Source organism: Bemisia tabaci, chromosome 7, assembly GCF_918797505.1.
Source record: "Bemisia tabaci chromosome 7, PGI_BMITA_v3".
In the NCBI taxonomy this organism is placed as follows: domain Eukaryota; kingdom Metazoa; phylum Arthropoda; class Insecta; order Hemiptera; family Aleyrodidae; genus Bemisia; species Bemisia tabaci.
The window spans coordinates 40,712,655-40,736,608 of NC_092799.1; the positions used below are offsets into that span (position 1 = coordinate 40,712,655).

The 23,954-nt window shown below is 43.0% G+C and overlaps 1 protein-coding gene across 5 annotated transcripts in view; it reads left to right on the forward strand.

The window, feature by feature from the left end:
- The window catches only part of LOC109032981 (irregular chiasm C-roughest protein), a 511,490-nt gene that overhangs the window by 471,541 nt on the left and 15,995 nt on the right, over positions 1-23,954 (forward strand). Inside the window, exon 1 of one of the 5 annotated variants that reach the window (XM_019045350.2) lies at positions 3,406-3,928. The exons of 2 other annotated variants lie outside the window; for them this stretch is intronic. In XM_019045350.2, coding sequence (XP_018900895.2) covers positions 3,891-3,928 — 38 coding nt within the window. In that variant the 5' untranslated portion in view covers positions 3,406-3,890. Of the gene's footprint in view, positions 1-3,405; positions 3,929-15,306; positions 15,820-19,372; positions 19,722-23,954 lie in introns of those variants that run through there. 2 more of the 5 variants (XM_019045353.2, XM_019045355.2) reach the window with 2 other exon arrangements.

Sequence of the window (23,954 nt, forward strand, 5' to 3'; positions counted from 1 at the left end):
AAAAAAAAAAAGGACGATAGCCCCTGCGCATGATGAGCTTAAATAATTATTCTATACCGAAAAATCGGAAAAATTCAGAGAAATGAAAGTAGAATAGTGTTTGGATAAAAACATCGTAAGAATTGTGCACGTATATTTCGCAACCTTGGAATGGAGATACGTTCCTTCGCTGGAAACGGAAAAATATACAAATCTACCATGTTATCTAACAATCAAAGCGGCTTCTTTTTCTCGAGCCTTGTACGAATTCTCAGCGAAAAGGAAGTGCGATCATTAAAGCCAAGGAAGGAAGCACGTTCCGTGATCCGAGCGGCCCCACGCATAGCAGCAAGAGGGGTTCGCAAACATCGTCGAATGTTTCGCAGGTCTGTCCTCCCATCCCACCCACCGCGAAGAGGAGGAAATCAGCCAAAATTTCTTTCGAGTCCATCAAAAAGCGAAAACGGCGCAGCCGGAAACCGCCTCGATGCAGTGAGATAGAGATTGTGAAGCTCGTCGTGATAGGAGTCAAAAAAGTCAAACGCATTCCTCCTAAGGGGTCGTTCCTAACACTTACGTGACGCTTTTGCGGTTTTTTGACAACCCTCCTCCCTCCTGTCACGCTCTGTAACGCTGTGCTAGACGCCCCTAAAATTACAAAACGCTGGCCCGGATCCCCCCCTCTCCTTTCGATAAAAATATTCTAAATATTACCCCACATTTACTGCACGGATAGGCGTTTTTATTTAGCGAGGGAAAGTGAAGTATTGCAGAGAATATATTCGAGGTCCTTTAAAACTTCCAAAGACAACCGACCAAAAATTATATAGAAACTCGAAAAAAACACTTAAACTCGTCAAGTTACGCTTCGCACTATACCCCCCCCCCCCCTTCTGTAACGCCGCGGAACGCTATCGAAGACCCCCCCCCGCCCCCCCTTGGAGTGTCACGTAATTTAGGGGCGGCCCCCAAGAGTCAAAAAAGTCAAACGCACCCCTCCAAAGAGTCGGATTTTCGCCGAGCACTTCCCATCTGCCGCAATGCTGGCGGCTCACCTGCCTCCTCATCATAATTTGCATTTAAATGGCGCCAAAGGTCAGGTGTAAATAAGTTCGAATGAATTTCACGAACCCGTGGAATAATTGCCGGAGATATTGCACATTAACCCCCGCCTCCCCATCCCCTCTCCCGGCGACCATCCCTCCGCCCGGCGAAGTAGTTAAATTATAATTGGGGTTGGAACACCCTGTTTTATTCGCTGCGGAATGGATTGAACAATAAGGAGGAACAAAGGCGACTTGTTCCGTTGCAAGTTGCGGGCGCCGGAATAAAAATCAACCCCCGCCGCGAACGCTCGCTCGCCAGGTTTATTCTCCTAGTTTGTGCGGCTCCGCAACTTGCGGGGAGCTTTTTTCCTCCGAGCTCCCTTCATTAGGGCGCTCGTGATTTTAATTGATTCGTCTTCCGAGCTCCCTGATTCGGATCGGATCCTCCCAATCAACCAGACAGAATACACCAGAGCACATCGATAGCAGAACTATAAACAAGCTTGTATTTCAATAATTGTTGTTTCAAATCCCGTTTCTTTGATTTTTTTTAAATTTATTTTTAAGTTTCACTGGAAAAAAACACATTGGATCTAGAGTCCAGACTCTTAAAAACATCGAAAAGAAAAAGTACTCTTGATTCAATCAGAATTTAGCTTAAATCAAGAACCAAGCCTCTTAATTTAAGCGGATTTCGTTTTGATTCGAGCAAAAATCCGATCGAATCAAGAGTATTTTTTCTTGTCAATGTTTTCAAGAGTCTAGACTCTAGATCCAATGTGGTTTTTTTTCCAGTGTTGTTAATTTGATACGACGATCAGTAACTATGACTATTTACGGCAGGGTCCAGGGGAATACATTCCATTTTGAGTTATTGTCACTGATGACTGTTGGTTGGTTAATCAACTAAATCGCAGCACCATTTGGGACAAAATGGCATCATGAGTATTATGATAAAATTATAAAGCGTCGCACTTGTTCATATCTCATCGTTATCAATTTCTCGTGAAAAAATGTCGCCGCTCATGTCTTTCCCTTGCTCTTTAAGGTTGGACCACCACCACTGTCATTGGTGTCCGTTTCATTACGCGTGCTGATCACCAACCGTCGCTCGCTCCTCCGCGGCACCCCGACTTGGCGCTAAAACAACTTGTATCACAATTCAGAGAGGAGAAGTCGTTCTATTCAGATGAATCACTACGGTAAATTCTGTGCCAGAACTGCCTAGTCTTTTCAAAAATTTCATCATGGTTTTCGAGACTTCAGCCTCTACCATATGAAAACGGAAAAGTTCGCAGAGGAAGCAAAGAGCTGGCTCTCACAAATAAACCTGCGAATCTATATGCAATTGGCCTGCATTTTGCAATTTGGAACTATAAATTCTGGCTCATCTGAAAAAACACTCATGTGCATAGGGAAATTAATGGCACATACGTTGTTTTTAAACCGGGGCAGATCTTATAGTTCCAAATTGCAAAATGCAGTCCAATTAGTAATATTCGTTGAAAAGCTTCAAAGTTCATTCTAACGTTTCTTTAATTACATTTTTTTCTCATCTTTCCCTTTATATCGCTTAATTTACGCCAAAACTACAAAAAACCATCATGCACTTAAGAATCGATTGTCTTAACCATGGCAGCAGGGCTCAAACCTCAATTCCCTGTAACGTGAACATAACGCTGCTCTCCCCCCCCCCCCCCGCACCCAGCGCAGAAGTATTAAAATCAAGTTTACAATTTTTTATACAAATTTTCTCGAAGGGGGGGGGGGTGATTTTTTTACAGCTGACGATGAGGTCATGTGCAGATCCAGACACTTCGAAAGGGGGGGGGGGGCGGAAGGGCGCACGGGCTTATTACCCCTCTTGGATCTTCCTGTGGCTGACAATGAGTCCCTCTCCTCGTACCAAAGTTACGATCTTGGTGTTGACATTGGCGGATCCAGCAAATTGTCAACATTGTCTTTTCTCCAAAAAAAACCCCATGAAAATGTATCGATTCTTGAAGGGGCCTGGTGTTCTGACAGGAATCGATTATTTAGCATAGGTTTTAATGGAAGAAATCCGGCGTTGCCAAATTGCTGGATCCGTCTCTGGGTGTTGAGCTTGTGCACAAAAACCGACGGTGTTCCGAAAAATCTATCCTCCGTTCAGTATTTTGCCAAGTCGCAGTCCAACCTAAAACAGCTGAAAATAAGAGTCGATTTTTCTGCACATCTGGCAACGTCCGTTGGTCGCCTTATCAGACCAAAAAATGCAGCGCCCAGTACGTAGCTTGCTATGTTTTCTCCCTATCTCGTATTTCAGCTTCGCAGCCGAGTCTTCAGTTTCTCCGTTGAATTTTCTTTTGACTCGGTCAGTCTGCGACGAGGCAGCAAAGGTCTCCGGGCGCCGGCACCCCCGCACCCCCGCCGCTAGCTCCACTCCACGATCAGTTTCAGTTTCCTGTCGGTGTCTTTTCGGCGATTTTTGACCGCACTTTTCGTCTCGCCTCTCTCGTCGACCTCTAGAACGAGCGAGTTGGTAGGTCCTCAGTTCTGCGGTAGGCTCGGATGTGATGAGAGTGATTGAGTCTTTCGATTTCTCTCCGTAGTTCGGAATTCGGATAGGTTCGTATCCCACCCCGGAAGATCATATGTGATTGACAGTTCGTTCAGATAGTCTTCCGATTGTTGACCGTGTTCATCGCTCGCCCTTACGACAACTAATAGTTGTATGCAAGGGAATTTAGTTTGTTCGCGCTTCGTCGATTGTAGTTTTTTCCGCCGATTGTAGTTTGTTCGCGCTTCGCCGATTGTGCAGGATTATTGAAGTTCAATCTCGTTCGTTTTGGACAATTTTTTGACTGCGTCTCCTAGATTGTGATAATGGCGTTTCATCCATCCCATTCTCCGCCTGTGAATCCGTGAGTTTCATCCTGTATTGTTTTCTTCGTGCTTTTTTATTGGATTTCACGGAGCATGCACGCGTCCATATTTCATTGTTCTATGAATCAATTTTTAACAGTTGCTTCTGAGCTGAGACACCCCCCCCCCCCCTCACCCCGAAGTCCAAGCGTAGTAAAAGTTCAAAATCTACATCTGAGGGAGAACATCCTTACTTCCGTATGTTTTTTTTTAATATCCTGATTCAAATCTCTGCAGCATTAGTCAAGTAGCGTCCGCTGATGCAAGTTCAAAAGCACTCATCTTAAAAGCGATGTTGCAGGTTTTCAAGTGTATTCCATTCAAGCCGAGAGTAAATTATTTTATAGCTTTACCGACAATTTTGATTTTTTCCAGCCAACACATAGTTTTTGTTAAAGCTCTACTTTACTCACGGGTGTCGCGGTTGAGGAGAGTTCAGCGTGGGCAAAGAAATCAGGCCGGTCTGGCTTTCTGTCGACAGGCCTGATTTCTTCGCCCACGCTGAACTCTCCTCAACCGAGACACTCGTAAGTTAATCAGAGCTTTACCAAAAACTTTGTGATAGCTAGAAAAAATAAGTGTCGCAATCAGCATCACGTGTTTCTTAACTTTCATCAACGAATTGCGGTTTAGCTTTAGCCATAATGAGGTACTGGTGCTGCTCAACCAACATTCTTTTCAATGGACTGCTGCGCGGTTCTGAATTTTCGGATTTCACTTTTTTGTGAAGAAGTTTCAGTATTGCACTAGTTTTGTGGACAGACTTCTAACGATTATGGTTATCGGTAAACTGTAGGCCATTTCAAGTGCCAGGTTTATACATATTAAAAGACGAGCCCAAATTGTTTTCGAGGAGTACAGAAAGAGTATTGTTTTTTTCAAGAGCTTTTTCACATTGCGGCCCGGTAACTTTATTTTGTTTAACGACATTTTATAGCCTCTAATTGAATTAAGCAATGAGTGCCACACAGGTCTTTTTTTTACTTTAATTTCCCCTCGCTACCGCCTATTACGCACCTCGCTCCCCAAATTAATTCGTTCCGACACGATGCAACCCCCCCCCCCCCCCCCTCGCGGTTCTGGAAAGGGCGACGCATCTGTCGGCGAACAAGAGCGCGTCATTTACAACCAACGCGGAAAGTGAAAGAGTGATAACATTCCGTGAATGGAGTACTTTCATCACAGCCCCGAAACGTTTGAAACGCTCAAATCTGTTTTTATGTTTATTCCGATGGCTTTTTAGCAGCAAACGCGGTAATATCGTTGGTCGGCGGACCCTCCTCCCCCCTGCCCCCCGGCCCCCTCCCCTGGTCATGCTTAGCTTTCCGCAGTCATAATTTTCCACCCGAGAATTGAACCGGCGCTCCGATGCGTGCGCTGATAGCCCCCTTTCAACTGCATATTTTTACAGCGATGACAAGTCTTGTTGGATTCGGCATCCACTGTTTCCCCGCCCTGCGTTTTTATTTCGGGAATCGGTGATTAAGATCCCCTTGCCGCTTCGCAGAAATGGAAGGGGTGCCCTGTCGTGCAATGGAAAAACGCCGCATAAGCCGTCAGACGTTGCCTATAAGTCCCTTGAAAAATTTAATTTTCGAGGTAACTTGTTACTATTTTTCCCCCAATTTTTCAAAGAATTTTATTCCTGATTTAATCCAAAATACCTGAAAATAAGGAGAAAATTTCATGTAAATGTTCTTCAAAAATGCATTTTTTATGGGAAGAATTTGGCAACGTTTGGATGCTCTTATGGCATTCTGCCTTAGCACGGCAGTTTTGGCACAAGAATATAAAAATGCGAGAGAACCAATTTTGTATCGCTGCAATTTTATACTGAACTTTTAAACTGACGGGAATTATTATAGAATAAGAAAAGACAGCCCCTGCGCACAAGCGTCAAAGAATCATTCTTAACCAAAAAATTTGCAAAATTTAGGGACGCGAAATTTTTGAAATGAAATTCGTCTCGTTGAAAAACTGTTTGATCCGATACTGTAATGATTGGCCTCTGCATCTGGGTCGAATGCGACGTTTTTCTCCCCTTTTATATCTATGAGTTTTTTCACTTTATAGGTTGAGAGTGATTTTTTAGGCTCATCCGTAGATGCTTTCGTTTTCTTTTTGGGTAAAAAGTCAAAATCTGCAGAGATTTTTACTCACTCGATGTGATAGACTGCACGCCCGACAGTGGATCGAGTCAATAGGAGAGGTCGGACAACATTTCGAAACTTTAAACGCTTATAACTCCGTCTATACAAATCTTTGAGGTTCGAAAAGTGGTTTCATTGGTTCTCGCGTAAAATTTTCCTCCAAAAGCACATCTTGAAATTAAAATGTAACGAAATAAACATCAAAATTTGCAGTTTTGGTCCAAAATTCCATGTCCGACCTCCCTAATTGACTCGATCCACTGTGCGACAGTTCGACTACGCCTCGAACCAGGGACGAATCACCCTAAGCACGTATTATCGCTCATAGAGACTGACTTACAAAATTAGTTTCAAGTTTCACAGGTGATGAACCGCTTTGATTCATCCAGTAGTTAACTCGCTAATACAAGACTTCTCAGTTTCGGGACGGCGTAAACAATTTTGATCACCGGTTGTCCGTAGTTCATTCCGGCGATCGAGACCGCTAATTATCGGTTCAAGTTCACTGTAACCGTGCTGCGGACTAAACGGCGCACGCAGCTAAATTTATCGAGGGATCTCGTTTTAGAAGCCCACAAAACCTCGCCGATAAATTACGCCTCGCAGTCCCCTCAAATCGGGGGAGGGGGTAATTATTCCGCAAGATGTCAATATTTTCCGGAACTCCGGATACACTTCCTGAGATTCCCCGTCGCCAAATCGGGCGTTTAAGTCTTTCTTTTTCCGATCGAACTTCGCAGGGATGTTCGCTCCACGGCAACTCCTTCGAGCTTTTTACAATCTAATTTTATCTGTCATCGTTTCACCCCTTCCCGTGGGTGGTCTTTTGACAATGGACCCTTCCAAAAACAGTCATTTGTCAATCTAATGAGGGTTTTTTTCCTTCGCAAAGGAGACATTTGAAACTTCGAGAGGGTAAACAGGGTGGTGCGATTGTCAGATCGTTGGTGAAATGAGTTAGTTTTCGATGGGCCTTTCCTCGCAACTCACGCCAGTAATTTGGAATGTCATTTTTGTTAAATGGGACATTTGTCACAATTTTTCCAATTAGGGGGTCATTCTTTTTTATATGCATGTGACCTTACACGGGGAATGAAAGACCCACGGCATCGAAAAGTCAACATTTAGTCAATATCAGAGCTTTCTACAGCTTTCAGTTTTCTCAGCATAATAGGACGAAAAATGCCAAAAATTGTAAACAAAATCTAAGTGATGATGGTCTAATGTTTTTGACATTTCCAGGGCCTAAAATTGCTTGATCAAAATGAAACGTTAAGCCCTCTTATCTCTATTGACATAAAACCTTTTTGTTCCAATTTCTCCCACTAAATGATCATCAAAATTTCCGGGATTCGTTTTAATTTTTTCAAAAGTTCCGGAAAATGTAAAAGATCCGGAACATTTCGGGAAGTTTAAAAGTTCCGCGAAAGATTCAAGAAAATTTCGAAAAATTTTCGAAATTCTGTACTATTTCCGGGAAATAGGAGCACTAATTCGTTACCAAGACTCGGCGTCATCGGTACTATATAGAGCTCGACTAGTTCTGCGCGGATGGAATTGAAGATTCAGTGCAGAAATTTGACAGTGGCGCCAGTGCGCGTGGGCGAATACCCTAGTGGACCGGCTTTGAACTCTTTAGAAAGGCTGACGTTTCGAGAGGACTTCGCATGCCGGATTTTTAGACCTACCGAAATTCTGCTCCCTTCCGCCCCACCCTCATCCCTTTTCTTAATTTGGTGTGCGTTTCGGCCTTTGTGCTGTCGACGAGGTGTGTCGATATTTCTCTCTCTGCCACCGGCTGATTAGAGGGGAGTCATATTGAGGTGCAATGTATCACCCTGCGTCGGCCGGAAAACCGGAGGTGTTCCCCGTGGATTCGCCCACAGTCGGGATATTCGATACGTATGAATGTAGAGCTTTTATCTTTGAGCCTCTCTCTGTGTAGGCAGTGCCTCAGCTTCTTCAAATCCAGGTTTTTATTTTATTTTTTCCCTTCTCTACCGGGATATTTGGGGGGGGGGGCGGTAAAGATCATGTGTGTTTCGGGCGGGTAATCGGGCTAATTAAGATCGTGTGTAACAAGATGTTAAGGTGATTCGATGGACGCCATATTTTGTGTAAGAACGGCATGCTATATATCGCATCAATTGGTTCCATTCTTTTCAGCTACTCGTCATTTTTCTCCAATTTTGAGATCGCAATTCTGTTGTCAGGAGACTAAAGCACTCACTTACCAATTTTAACAAAGAAATTCAACGTAATAAAAGCGTGGTTTTTTTAGAGAGAAAATATCACATTCGAGTGCAGTTTCGATATCAGTATCAGTATGTAATCCATGTGTTCGTTATCTCATCAGTTACCGCTTCCTATGATCTTATTCGATGCCGTTAAATGTCAAGTTAAATATCAAAATTGTTGAAAAGAAGGACCATGTTACCCCATCTTTTCAACAATTTTCAAACCTACGTAATAATTCAGTTTCTCAAAGTGCAATCTTCGTCGATCGAAAAATATCGCCATCGGCCGGCAAAAAAATGAGAGCCGATCATGATTGGCATGTGTACGAGGGCTGCAGAAGCGCATCTGTTTGAAGCAGCGCAGCGCAGCGAGCTCGCAATTGGCAGGACCATCTTCTTTGTAGCCGCGCGATGTCAAGCTAAACCGTTCCCAGTTCGAATGGGCGCATAGCCCCTAGCATGACGCCGCGTTATGAAAAACGGCCCGCTAGTGTCAACTCTAATAGCGAGAATATAGCTCTCCGTATGCCTCGCTTTTTTTTCTTTTTGAAAAATATTGGTGGAGCATCACCCCCCGTGCCCGCCCCTCTAATGAGCTTCGACGCTGAGAGCACTCAATCACCTTTTTCTGCACCTCGCGACCCCCTCCCCCCGCCCCAGCCGGGGGCTCAAACGACGCGACGTTTGCAGGGACGGCGGAGTGGCGGGGCGCTCCCTTTGAATATTCATCAATTTTTAAAACTCAATATTCAGACCTCGACTCATTAAATATTTATTAATTTCACTTCGGTTAATCAATCAATGCGTCGACGTGAGAAAACCAATTTTCGTTTTTCCCCCCTCATGTTTTTTCTACTTCTTTCCTCGAGCTTTACTAGAGGTCCCAGCTTTTCTGCGAGTTCTTTTCTTTTTTTTGAGTCGTGGACAACCCTACTCCTACTCCCTCCCCCATTTCCAAATGACCGTCGATGGTCTGCATTAGGAGAAAAGGAACTAACTTATTTAACTCGTTTTACACTGGAAAAAAAAAAAAAAAAAAAAAAAAAAAAAAAAAACACATTGGATCTAGAGTCCAGACTCTTAAAAACATCGACAAGAAAAAAGATTCTTGACTCGATCAGATTTAAGCTTAAATCAAGAACCAAGCCTCCTAATTTGAGCGGATTTCCTTTCGATTTAAGCTTAAATCTGATTGAATCAAGAGTCCTTTTTCTTGTCAATGTTTTCAAGAGTCTGGACTCTAGATCCAATGTGTTTTTTTTTCCAGTGTAAGAACAACATACGGTCATTTGAACGTCCGACGTAAGTGGGTGATTTTATTCATGGCTGGATACTGGCAGTGGCCATCTCTCTGCATCACGGCACTCAAATATCGTCCACCAGCGATCATCAAAGGCCACATTCGATTTAACTCCAAGTCAAAATGGTGAAGAGTAATGGTGACGGATTCGGATACGATAACTGAGTGGTGATGGATAAAACCTCCGGCCGTGGGAGCTGTACTTATGGGTTATTACGGGTTATATAGACATATCGTCCACGTTCCGGGCTCAGAGGCCGAAAGTTCCGGGTCTAGCACCCGGAGCAATCTAAGCTACGGCTCCAGCACCCGGAACAGGAACTTCCGGCCTCTGAGCCCGAAATGAATGGTACGTCTGAATAGCCCGCAACTTTTTTTGTCAGTGTTCTCTTTTGCGAAGTCTACGAGGGCTTATGAGCCCTAATCCAGGAGCGTGCCACTGGAAGTTCTAAATATTAAACTGTCACGAATCACCCCTGGGAGGGATGCACCCTTCGAGGGTCCAGATCCTCCGGGATCGCCGAAGTCGGTAGGCCGTATCCTTGAAAGGCCGAGCCTTTGTCTCAGTCTAAAGGTCACCTATCGGAGGGCGTCAGGGCGGAAAAGTCGAGCTTCGTCACTTGACGTAACCCGGGTCCCGGTCCCTTTTTCCGGTCTAATTTTAATTTCTACATAATTGAACTTGTTAGAACGTGTTGATTCCTGTCACCGGAATAGTTCCAGACTTTAAAGTACATTCCGCGTGTCTTCCCCCCCCCCCCGCCCTCGTTGGTGTCTCTGTCTAGTGTTCCCGGTCCCGCGGTCGTCTCTGTCGCACCGTCTGCAACCAGTCTGTGTCTATTAATAGGGCCCCGAGTCGCCGGCACCCGAGATGGGGCTCTGTTGCCCCGTCTTTGGAAATCTCGCGCCGGTGCTCTTGACCCCGGACACCCTGATTTCATTCATTCGATTCGGTGCTCCCATTTCCCGGAACTAGTCCCGAATTCCGGAACTTTTGAGGTTTTTCTTAGTTTTTCCCGGAACTTTTAAAATTCCCGAAACTCTCCGGATCTTTTGTATTTTACGGAACTTTTGAAAAAATCTAAAAGGAGTCCCGAAACATTTGGATATTTCTGTCAAACGGAACTATGTGCATTATGACGTGAGCCCTATCATGCAGATATTCTTATGGGTTTTAAGGCTCTCGTCTTAATGCATATAGTTCTGTTTGGCAGGAATACGTCCGATTGACGGTCATGGAGTGAGAGAAATTTGAACAAAAAAGTTCAGAATCTCGGAAATTTTGAGCTTTTACTGAGCGTTTCTTGGAACTTTTGAAATTCCCGAAACTTTCCGGATCTTTTGTATATTTCGGAACTTTTGAAAAAATCTAAAAGGAGTCCTGGAACATTTGACGATCTTGGAGTGAGAGAAATTGGAACAAAAAAGTTCCGAATCCTGGAAATTTTGACGGACATGGAATGAGAGCACTGATTCGATTAGGATTCCAGTAGAGCAGCTTTGAGGAGGCAGAAAGGAGGGAGTCTACTTTCTCCAAGGCTCAAAGGCAAAAAGGAATGTTCCCGCCATTGAAACATGCTCTGGGAGCTCAGCATCTCTTTCCCTTTAAAACGTGGTGTCCAGGACTGGAAATTCCTGGAAATGTCCGGATCCGCTAGGAAACTGAAAATTCCCGGTAAAATTATAAAATTCGTCGGGGAATTCGCTTGTAAAAGTAGGAATTTCTTTCTCTTTTCACTCAAAGTCTCTTTTTGCCGGACTGCGATGACTGAACGTTGAAGAATTATCTGAAAAGTAGAAAAATTGATTTTTTTTCCACTACAAGTTCCGAGAAAAACTACGGTTCGCGCTCTAAACATTACGGGGAAAAGAGAGGCCAGCAAATATCGAGGAATGAGAAACTTCAAGAGTTTGATACGCAGCAACGTCTTCTACAACCTTATCAATATTATAGCGCTTCGGTTTCGCTGACTTTCCATTCTTTAACTGTCAGACTGTCAGCACATCTTCTCGCTAAAAAAGTCGAAGTCGAAAGACACTCGAGGAATAGCCTTGGGAATCCCACAGGAGTACCTAGTATTTTATGCTCCGGCTCTCGTAATGACAACTACCTCGTAAAAAATAAATCGTTAACTCGTAACGCCTCATTCTGCCTGACAGCTCGACATTTCTCCGGAACCTTTAGAAATTCCATCTTTTCGCGCGAATTTCGGCAACGTTGGGAGCGGAAAAAGTATTTTGGCACCCGGTTCGTCTTGGTTGTAGACGGCTGACGACCTGAAGAGAAATGCCAGATTGTGCGAAGAAATTCTGTTCCTATGGATTAACGAGGAAAAGCTGTCATTTTCCCTCGCGCTAATGCAAGTAATTTGTCAATGTCCTCAATGCTGAATAAAAAGTAAATTTCTCGCGGAAAACTCGCCTAATTTTTCATCTTTCCATGCAATCAAAAGTTATTATCTCTGCATTCGAAATAAACCATTTTCCCCTTAAAATAGAAAGAACTTCATAAAAAAACTTCATTGAGCATGAGCATAGTCAAGAGGATTGAAATTTGTGTAAGGTTTAGAGCAATTTCCCCCCCAAGTTATGTCACGTGTCCAATTTTTGGTGGGTGAACAATTTTCGTAAATGACCTCCGGGCCTTAAAATGTTTGAGGCCGAAACTTGTTTTAACCCCTGTATACTCACTTAAAAAACTATCAAAAACTGTATAAAGAACAGCAAAGTTGCTTATTGAAGATTTTGCCTCCGTGGCACAGTGGAACGAGTCCTTGGAAGAAGTTGGTCATGATATTTTTCATAAAAATTGTAAAATTTTTCGTTTATCTCGTCACATTTTTAATTTCAAGGGGTGCTTTTCATAGAAAATTTTACGAGAAATCCAATGAAGCAAACTTTAAACCGTCAACATCTCATATTAATGAAGATATACGATTTTAAAGTTTTGAAATCATGTCCAGCCTCTCCTATTAATTCGATCCACTGTGCGTGGGCCGAAGCTCCTTTTCTTATACAGACGGTGGCAATAATCGTCGATTTTCCCGCTCGAAGCGGCAATGGGCGCTGCCGAGAGCGGTACCTGCGGCAAAGTTAGTGCTTCCTAATATATTTTTGACAGCTTTCGTCTCCTCTGAAGTCGGGTCCCCGGCGCGGTGCGGCGTCCGGACCGAAGGAGAATTTTGGCCATGTATGTCCAAAGTGCAGAGTGAGAATTTGGCGACGGCATTAGCGAAAAATTCCGATCCGCCGTCGCGGCTCGGCGGGCCGCTCGTGTCTATCGATGCAACTCGGTCTATTTTTGTGGCCATCTCGAATTTTCCAGTCTGACTCCCTGCGGACACCAGAGTCTGCAAGTCTAGCCGCCGTCACAGTCACTGCCCTCCGACGAGACTGTCTCACGGTGACGTCACCTCGCTAATGGGACTCTGCAGTTAGCGGCATCAGGGACAGGGTCCAGGCTTGCACGACTCGCCGCACGTATCGTGTACAAGAACCCGAAACTTTCTGTCGAAAATGATGAATTAAAATTCTAAAGACAATAGCTTGAACTCTTCAAAATCTTCGTTTATTATAAAGTTTTAACGAAATTTCTATTTTAGGTGGTAGAATTCTTTTAAAAATTCGTGAATTTTAAGTTATTTTGGCAAAAATACAAAATGATGAAAAAATTTCCTGGAATGTTTACAATATGAGAGAATGGTAATAATGTACAACTTTAGAGATATTTTTTAAAAAAAAAAAAAATCGTGTAGGTTTATGTCCACACATTTAAAATTCCGGGGAAATTCGCATTACTGCAGGAGACGATGTTCATCACTATCCTCTCGCCCATATCCTCTCGCAGCGAAGAGCTTGTTGTGAAAATGATCTAAAATCCGTGATTTTGAAGGTAACGTAAAACTGAGCTAAATCTCGTCTCTCATGAAAATTTCGCCGATTTTTCTTCTACTCACACGCAAAATGTAGCCAAAGTTGGCCAGAAAGTGCGCAGTCACATTCTTTAAAAAAATTGAATCATTCAAGTGTATTTTGCAATTGCAACCTAAGAATGCAGGTACGCCCCTTCGTCCGGGAAAAGACGAATCGTAACTCGCGTTCTTCTAATCGTCAAAGTGTCTACAGTGGCAAATTCAGAAATTTTTACAAGGGGTGAGTGTCTATGGTCAAAATTCTTCGGAGGTGGGGGGGGGGGGGGAGTGGCTCCTAAAAATCACGAATTTTGCCACCTTAGCAAAGTTTTCCCGTCTTATGAGGGGGCTGTTTAGTGCCTCCTATCTTCCAGCTACGCCGTTGGTTGTTCGGTCCTCGAGGATTTCGCAGTCCGCGTCCCGTGGTGGAAATGCATGACCTGCAAGTCGGTTCGGCGACGAGTTCATCTATCAAACCTAACCACCCCCGGACCCGCGGGCAAGGTGAAGGGGGCGCGGCGTTGCCCCTTTCCCAGTGGCCCGACGTGGAGGATGTGCAACGACTCGAGAGGCGTATTTTAAGAAGCCCTGCCGCCGCGTGCGCCACCGCGGGGGGCGGGGCTTGGGGCGGCAGACTTCGCGGGGGTTAGTGCAGTCGGAACGGAAGGCTTACGGATTTACGGAACGACTCCGTCCGCGCTGCCAAGTTTCATTTCCGCACCCTTATTTTTCACGGTTGTTCGTCGTCAGCCATGCGACAGTCTTAAATGAACCTGAACAGAGGTTTTAGCGAGTCGTCCTCACGGCATAGTTATGGAGGTCCCAGGGTGGAGGTCCCCCCCCCCCCGAGGGTTAGCAGCCGCCCCCCTCTCGGAATATTTGTGATCCAAGGTATTGGTGAGCAGAGCAAGGAACTTCTGTTCGGGAGTCAGAAGGGCACCTCATCAAGGGGATCGGGGGAGGCACCTAAAGAACCATTACTGGAGGGAGGGGATCTCGGAGACTCCATCAGCTCCAAGAAAAGGTTGACGGACTTTCTCAGCTTCGAAAAGGGGGTTCGGGGGCTCTCCCGGGAAATTTTTTGAAAAGTGAGACCTCTTCAGAGCAATTTTAAGCTGTATCGACAAATCCAATGAGATGCAATTTCAAAGTTGAAACATATGTCACGCACCTATTCAGCAAAATCTCTCACACTTTCCGGAGGGAGCTACTTGTATGTAAGTAGATTTAAGGGGAGGGGGTGGGGGCACTTACCCTCCAGAGTGCTGATTATTGAAATCGATAGACAAAGCGATGGATAAAGAAGACATAGGGAGTATGGAGCGATCCCATTGGTTTAAGTAGGTGGTTCCTATTGACTAAAGGAGAAAATGATGGACTAACTGTAGGGTCTTTCGAGGGTTGCCTTTAGTTGGTCTGCCTACCTCCTTTGTCCATTGCAACGATCCGCATCCACCAGTAGCATCCCTCCATGTCCCCCTTGTCCTCTTTGTCTATAGCTTCGTCTATCAATTTCAATAATCGCCCCCCCCCCCCAACCCCTTCATAGTCCCGCCCAAGCAAAAGAACTTTCGAATTTTCTCCAAAGTTACCGCCTGTCTCACCAAGTTAGTCAGGCAACGCAGGGCAGACGCCGAAAAAGAAGAAGCGCAAAGCGATCTTAAGTGGCTTGCACGCTTTTTGTTTTTCGTTTATTTTTTCTTCTTCTTTTTCCTCTGCGGCCGCCACGCCGCGGACCCGCGGCGGGGACCGTCGCGTTCGGTCCTGTCAGTCTAAAAGTAACATCCAGAATGATCGCACCGAATTTCATCTTAATTTACTTACGTCACCGCGTATCGGAGTCCGTGCAACAGCCCCTTTCTTTCCACTTTCGTTTTCGCACTCCCGGTGCCCGCTGCACCGGCTCACATCCTTTTCCAGCCCCCCGAGCGGGCGTCCACAAGTTCCTAATCGCCTTTCGATTTCCCTCGAGTATCTAGTTCCTATTTTTCTCGTTCGTTATTTTCATTTTTTTTCCTACTTACTTCATTTTTTCCGGTTTGCAAGTTCCTCCGTGTCGACTCAGACTTTCGACCGATCGTTCGAAAGTTACGTTTTCCGTGCCTGTCTGTGATTTCGTCGCGATTTTAAGCCCTTTAGAAAAATTCCTCCCCCAGTTCGTTAGTTTTTCTTCGCTCTCCGATTCCGATTTTGCTCAATTTCTTTTTCTCTCGATTAGCCCGTTCGCTAATCGCTTTTTTCTCGGAGTGAAAGTTCGTTTGTAAGTCGAAGGAGGATATTTATCTCGATCCTGTAAGCTGCATCAAATCTTATTATTCTAAACTTACGACGTGATTTTTTTGTAAAATTCACTGGTTAGCTTACAAAAAAATCGATTTTCTTTTTGTTTTCTGCATAAGCTGCTAATGCTTTCTTTTCGGAGCTTTAACCTTTCAATTTTAAACTTTTATAAGTCACGAAATTTCAAAGCCTTAACCCTTCTCTTCAAACGATCATGCTATTCCAAACGTTAATGATAGAAAGCAAAATTTAATGTCTATCATGAACCTTATTTATTAGAAATGACTTATCTGTACTTGGAGGGGTTTGGAAAAAAATGCATACCTACAAGCCATTAACTTCAAGATAAGCGATTCCTGTAAGGATCTGATTCATTTTCTTCGTACTAACTACAGCTAAGCTATATGATAAGCAATTTGATCCCTTCGATAGACTGACACTGTTTTCGTCCCATCGCTTATACGTGTCTGTTAAAAATCTGGAAGTTCATTTAGCCGTGACTCCTAATTCATATCTCTTATGCATTAAGATTTTAAATGAGGCGTATAATTCAGATGTTTTGGAGTTGAAGGAACTCGGAGTGGTCCTACTCCTTACAGTTAAGAAGACCCTCCCACGCAACTCAACCCCTCTAGCGATGCACCAGTGTACCGACCCCTTCAATTGTGATTTTTCAAAATCTATCTTTTCATATTTATTCATTCATTATTTGGAGAAAATAAACGAATGAACGTGTTTTTAAAAGTTTCGCAGAATATATTCTAGGTATATAATCATACCTACCTTGAACGAGTAAAAAATGGGAACTTTTCCAAGAACCTAAGTTCATCAGGTTTTCCATGTAAAAATAAAATTTGACAAAAAATGTGCAACTTCACAAATTAAGGTATGTGTTTTCCGACGTGGAAAGCGAAAATTCGTCCATCCCCGAAGGATCCGGTGAATAAGGTGACGCCTTTCTCGAATGAAAATAGCTGTGGTGTCTCGTCGAAACCCCCTGTTGTCAGTCAGCTGTAAAAATCGCCCAATCTTCCAACCAGTCACGTGCGCAAATTCAGCCGATTATTACCCCATTTGACAACCTTGCACGGTTGTCTTTGAAAAGATTTTCACGGTTGCGTCAGCCATGTGCAATGTGCATGCACCGGCGTCTTTGTAGTTAGTTAACGTGTTTCTTCTTATTCCGTTTGTTTTTCCATGGTTCATTTAGCGTTCCTTTTGTTCACACAGTTGGTTCATCTCACTTAAAGCTTGTTACGCGCCACTGTCAAATTATGTGACGTTTGCTCTGCTCAGACTCTGGCATAGATGAACCTTTATAGTAATTTACCATGGTGCGAGGTTATTATGATTTCTAACGTTCTTTGGTAGAATTTTGTCGCAACCAATAATTCGCCGCAGCAATAAACTTTTTTTTTTTATGAATTCCAAACGATTTAAGTACTTTTTGGGAAAATTTTTTTTTGTAAATATGGGAATCAGTACAAGCCCGTTGGTGCAATTTCAAAGAGGTTTTCAGTGGTCTGTTTCAACAAATGTTCACTTAACTTTTACGCAAATGTTTAATTTGCTGCTTATTTTGCACTAACACTATACAGGGTGATCCAAAAGTCCCTTCCACCCCCTCTAACTTTTTACCTAATTGAGGTAAAGATTTGAAACTTGGGGGATATTCCTAGATCAAAGGGAGCTACTTTTTGGCCCCCCTAAAATTTTCAGGGGGCCCCCTTGGGGGGGCAACGGCCCCCAACTTTTAATTTTCAAATGGGAAGACCCCCTTTGTGATAGTTCGTTCGAAAGAGCATAAAAAAAGAAAACTTTTCGCGCAAACCCGAAGTCAATATCTCAAACCGTTTCAAAATGGCGGCCGGTTAAAGTTCAAAATGGCCGAAAATTCACACCGGTTATTTGTCGATGGATTTGCGCGAAAATCGGTATGTAGGGGTATTTTGACACGAGAAAAACGAATTTGCCGTTAGATTTTCAAAAAAAACCGAAATTTCCAAAATGGCCGCCGGTTAAAGTTCAAAATGACCAAAAATTGATTTTTTTAGAAATCTAAGTTCAAATTTGTTTATCTTATGCCAAAATACTCTCAAATTCCAAGTTTTAGGCAAATCCATCAGCAAAAAACCGAGGTGACAATTTTCGGCCATTTTAAACTTTAACCGGCGGCCATTTTGGAAATTTCGGTTTTATTGAAAATCTAACGTCAAATTCGTTTTTCTCGTGCCAAAATACCCCTACATACCGATTTTCGCGCAAATCCATCGACAAATAACCGGTGTGAATTTTCGGCCATTTTGAACTTTAACCGGCCGCCATTTTGAAACGGTTTGAGATATTGACTTCGGGTTTGCGCGAAAAGTTTTCTTTTTTTATGCTCTTTCGAACGAACTATCACAAAGGGGGTCTTCCCATTTGAAAATTAAAAGTTGGGGGCCGTTGCCCCCCCAAGGGGGGCCCCCCTGAAAATTTTAGGGGAGCCAAAAAGTAGCTCCCTTTGACCTAGGAATATCCCCCAAGTTTCAAATCTTTATCTCAATTAGGTAAAAAGTTAGAGGGGGTGGAAGGGACTTTTGGATCACCCTGTATGTCTCAATGTAAACTTTTTTATAATTAGACAAAGTTATGATACCAATTCTTTTTCTTGCTTGCTTAAATACATAAGTTTCACATTTAAATAAAACGGAAGGGTTTACTTTATGCCGTTGAAGAGTTTTTTGATCAATTGCTTGTAATAGACTTTCTTTTAGAGTCACCATGCTACCAAAAACCGTAATGATAGATCGATGTGTGCGTTTGCTTCAAATCATAACAAAAGATTTTATGTTGGGGTTGAAAGTTGCCAAAAATTATTAGTCAAAGACATCCCCTCCTTCAAATGAAGTTTAATGAGTTCGGAAAAACACGAGAGAACCCTGATACTTATTGTACCTAGACAGGGGTCTTTTGTCTCTTTGTTTGTTTGATGTTTGGAATAAGTTTTCACCATTGAAAAAGTATTAGCAATATTACGTTGCGTTACGTAACGATTGTAACATACCTCCTCCCTCTTTGTGATGCAACTCTATCAGAAGTAGTTTCAGAGATTAGCCATTTATTCCTTGAATTTTCTAGTATCATTCGCATAAATCATTGATCTCTATCTCGATTCACATTCCTCCTGTCTCTCACTCTGAAGTGCATTACGGCGTTATCAAATCCTCGAGATGCAATGCAAACGCCTCTGTGAAGTGTTGTAAGATTCGATGACCAAAACCCATTGTTACGCGAGCTTTCGTGAGAGAATTGAGAATTATGCTAGCGAAGAAAATCACGTGCGCCTGAATCATAGCCCTCGAAAAAAAATTTCTTACAAATCAACGATCGATCAGAATAACTTGACTCACTAATCGGTGTTTACATTGAGCTAGCCTTGATCTCCCAGTGATATCGAAGTCAATTAAAAAAAAAAAAAAAAAAAAAAAAAAAAAAAAAAAAAAAAAAAAAAAAACAACAACAAGGAAGTATCAATAATGGTTTTTTGACCGTGCGTAATTGCATGTCGAGATAAGTGTAATCAGGCAACTGTAATCAACAACTCGTTTTTGGTTATTTTTCAGGGCGCTCAAGTTGTTAATTGAATCGGGCGCAGTGATAATACCCATATCGCGTTCTTTACCAATCGTCTTCTCATGCAATATGCGTTTCTTTTCTATTTTTACGAAGGAAGAACAGTTTTTAGAACTTTATTTTTAGTTGAAGTGCATCTGTTTGGCCGATTTGATTCTACTTGGTCAGAAGCAGCTAATTGCAATTTGATTGCACAGGCCGATATTAGATTATCTTTTTGCGCGAGAAATAAAACATGGCAATTTCAGCTTCTTGGAATTGATAAATTAGTCCAACGGGCTTCGAGTCTCCAGAAGTTTGTAAGTATGGACTAAAATAAAAACTTTAAGGGAGAACTTTAGCGCACCTTTAAGTCATGCAATTTCAAGTAATGAAGAATTTGCAGTTGTCTAAAATTGTATACATTTCTCATTTCATATTTAAGAAGAAACTACCAAGTGAACTGCGAGCATAAGAATATCCTTGCCTTCTGAAATGAACAATTGAAAGGGTCAGTTACAAATGGGCTCAAGCGCCGAAAATGAGAATTAGAGAAAAATGGTAATAGCTGTTTTAATTATTGGCCCCTTATAAATCTCAGAGCTCTAAAATATCAAGGCGATGAATTAATAATAATCACATTATTAATTAATCTGCAATTTAAAACGGGTTGGTTTTTACAGTTCCTACTGTTTTTTTCGTATTTTTATATCTGGCGCTTGAGCCCTTTTGTAATTGACTGTTCAATTATTGGAGGACATAAGACCAAATTACCTGATCTGATCAAATGCATGTGTTTAAACAGGAAATACCGCCTAATGACGTCACTAGGCGGTAGGTTTTTTCACTTTTAAACGCATTTTTCTAAAATTTCCAATTTCGGATGAAGACTAAGACTGCGAACGCGACTAATTGGATTGCATTTTGCAAAAAGGAACCAGCGCGATTGCAAGTGTTGCTGAAGATTTTGCAACTCATTCATAATATCGATTTATCCTAAATAATGTGAGGATTAGCAAGTAATTTTTGCTTTCACTAAAAATTGTTACAGTTTAATAAGATAAGTGTAAATAGTAAACTGTACAGAGATAATTAGGTATTCTTCCAAGACAAAGATGAAGCTGCACAGTCTTAGCAATATTGTAATTGCTGCTGGTTCCTTTCTGCAAAATGCGATCCAATTAAGCTGTCTGAGATGCATCAATTTTTTCGTGCAAATTCTCGATTTTACACATGATTGGCGCAATATTACCACGACTTATTACGCAGGGAGGCCAGACAAGGGTTCATCTGCTCGCGAGTTGCCCTCGGGGTTCGAAGACGGGAGGGGCCCCGGGCCGCCCGGGGGCGGTTCCGGATGGGGCGGTCAATGTTCCCGGCTTCGCGGGGGGCGCGGGCGCCAAAAATACCCGACGTCGCTATTCCTCTGCCCACAATGAAACATCTTCATCGTTCTACCCCGTCCCCCTTCATTCCCGACGCCATTCAAAGAAATTCGCTGCGAAATAGTGTGGCACGGACGGAAACTCTCTGTTGTATCGAATGGAGATGTTGCATGTGTGAGGAATTCTGCCGTGCTAAGGAAGAACGCCGTATGAACATTCGAGAGTTGCCAAATTTCATTCAATCAAATGTTTATTTTTGAGGAAAGTTATGAATATTTTCCCTTGAAATTTTTAGGGACTCTAGGTAAAATTGCGAACAAAATTATCTGAAAAATCGGAAGGAAAATATTCATAAGTTTACCAGGAAACTCGCGTTTTATCAAAGGAAATTTGGCAACGCCTGAAGGTTCATACGGCGTTTTTCCTTAGCACGGCAGAATTGGCGATGTGACTGTTGATTCTTTTGTAAAAGTTTGCGAGAAACACGATGGTGCCGCTGGTTTTCTCTGAAATCAACTCCCAAGCTCAAAAAAAGCTCTCAAGTTGAGGCCTGAATGGAGGGGATATCCCACGCTATCCTGAGAGTCCACGTCTACATCAAGACGAACTCTCCATGCAAAGATAGGGAGCAAATACATTGACAGGGCTGCCACTTTAATTTGCGACTCTAAAACTGAAAACACGGCAACCCTCCTAATGTACTTACTCCCTATCTTTGCATGGAGAGTTTGTTTTGATGTAGAGGTGGACTCTCAGGATAGCGTGGGATATCCTCTCCATTTTGGCCTCAACTTGAGAGCTTTTTTTGAGCTTGGGAGTTAATTTGGCCCGCGTTAAACAGAAAGGAACCAAGCCACATCAGCTATTGCCAAAATTAATCGGGCAATTTAATTTTTAACACGAAAACGATTGCGCGGATTTCCGTGCAAATTTCAGTGAAAAATCTCCATAGTTTGAAGAAAATTCCTTAAAAATTTCTAAGGAATCCGCACAAACGTTCTCTCGTAAAAAATTTAATTGCCCGGTTAAATTTGGCAATCGCTGATGTGGCTCGGTTCCTTTCTGTTAAACTCGGTCCATTTATGAGAAAACTAGTGGCACCATCGTGTTTCTCGCGAACTTTTACATAAGAATCAACAGTCAAATCGCCAATTCCTCACACATGCAACATCTCCATTTGGCCATTAAAATGTAAAGAAGAATACGTATCAAGAATGCGACCCGATGCATACGCCTGTTAAACTCGGACCAAGTGTATCGTAAAACTGAACCTTAGTAACCACTGTTACCGTAGTCCGTCGGATCGGTATCCCCGCCTTTTTTATCCCTGACGATTGGGTTAATTAGTCGAGTCTGCTTTTGAGGTTTAAAAGTTTCGCGGCTCGAAGATTATCCCAAGTCATATTTTTCCGGGGCATAATCCTCGAATCTTCGAGATCAAAGTGCTCAAGCTACACAAAGCGAAACTTGGAGGTTGAGCGGCTCCTCGGCCGAAAACTTTCGCTATCCTTTAATGCGTTTCAAAGGGACAGACGAATCCCTTCGATCACTTGCCTAGATACGTGGAAATATTCTGCCTCCGTCTCAGTCTCCCGCTCAAAATTCGCCATAAATCCTCGTCAATGCCGGGCGGCAGGGGAGGCTCCTAACTAGATGGAGCCCCGCACCCCTGCCACATCGTCCCGCTAGTGAAGGTTCAGCGTCGTAGGGTGGAAACTCGGAATTTTCCGGGCCGAACGGCAACGCTGTATCGGGACTGACGGCCGAGTCGGGTAATCTAATGACTGGAAGTAAGGGGTAAATCATCAAGTCCACGGGGAAAGTTGTAAGTGCCGCCGCGGAAAACCGCACGACCAGGAAGGCAGCGATGCCAAACCGTGAGCTCGCTTTTCACTTGACGCAGTTCGATGGTAAATTGATGGATTTGATTTTCGCGTACCTTAATCGAATTGCCTTTTTCGGAAAGTGCCGAACTGCGAGACGAAGCAAAAAATCCAGAATCTTAAAATTTTAAGATTCTGTTATAAGTTAAAACTGAATTCAGCAGTTTCCGTTCATTTATTTTCATTGACTTTTAGATTTTTAATATTTATATGTTTTATTGTGCTCGATGCTGGATGGCCTGACAAACAGGGCCATGCCCTATAGTCGTTCGTGGAAGAAGAAGAATTCAGCCGAAATTTTTCGGAAAATATGTTTGGCGCATGCGATTTAGTTCCTTAAAAGTTGAAATCCGCGTAGGCGAAAATATAAAATTTTTCGGACTTTCTATGACGCAATATGAACGTTCTGCAGTCTTGGGACTTTTCTGAAATAAACAAAATTTGCGCGTATTTTTTCAATCTGAAATGAGGGGGCAGGGGATGCGCGTGGCCCTAAAAACTATTTTTCTGCAATCCAGCGAAATTTTCATAATTTTTGTAATAGGCAGCTAGAGACGTTATAGTATAGTGTAGGTGAGCTTCAGTTGCTTACCTTCTCCCTTTTTTTGGATGAAATTCCGTTATTTTATTTCTCTTTTGAGATTGAAAGATAATTGTTAAAAAAATTTGGAAAAATAAATATCTATCTATTGGTTTTGACGTAACAACTTGGAAGTTATTAATTTTTTGGCGACAAGTATTTAACTTTCAAGTTTAATCCGACAACACTGGTATTGATGCCATGTTTCCTCGACAATTTTTTTTGTGGGGTGGATTTGGCAACTGTGGGATCGGAGGTGGAATCCCTTGACCGAGGGATTTAACCTCGCTGTCCGCGCGACCGGCGACGCGCTTCGTCTTCAGCGCAGATGGAGCCCCCCAATAAAAGCCAGATTGGATTTCTTCGAAAGACTTTTCTGGTTTTCCCCCAGCTTTCCCTCCACCCAGACCCCCGAAATTTTCCGCGCTGAGAAGGCTCTGATCCCACCTATCTCTCCCAAGAACGCAGTTGTCGCTCTCCATGAGCGTTTGAATGTTTTTTATTTTCTTCCATCCTGGTCTTCGCCCGAGACGGTAAATTTCAGAGGTACACATTATGTGTGTCCCTTTATAACACTCTTTGGCGCTCCGTGACACTGAACCGCCGTGTTATTGGCCCACACATTTGGACCGCGTTAAGCAGGAAGGAACCAAGCCGCATCAGCTAATGCCAAATTTAACGGAGCAATTTATTTTTTTACATAAA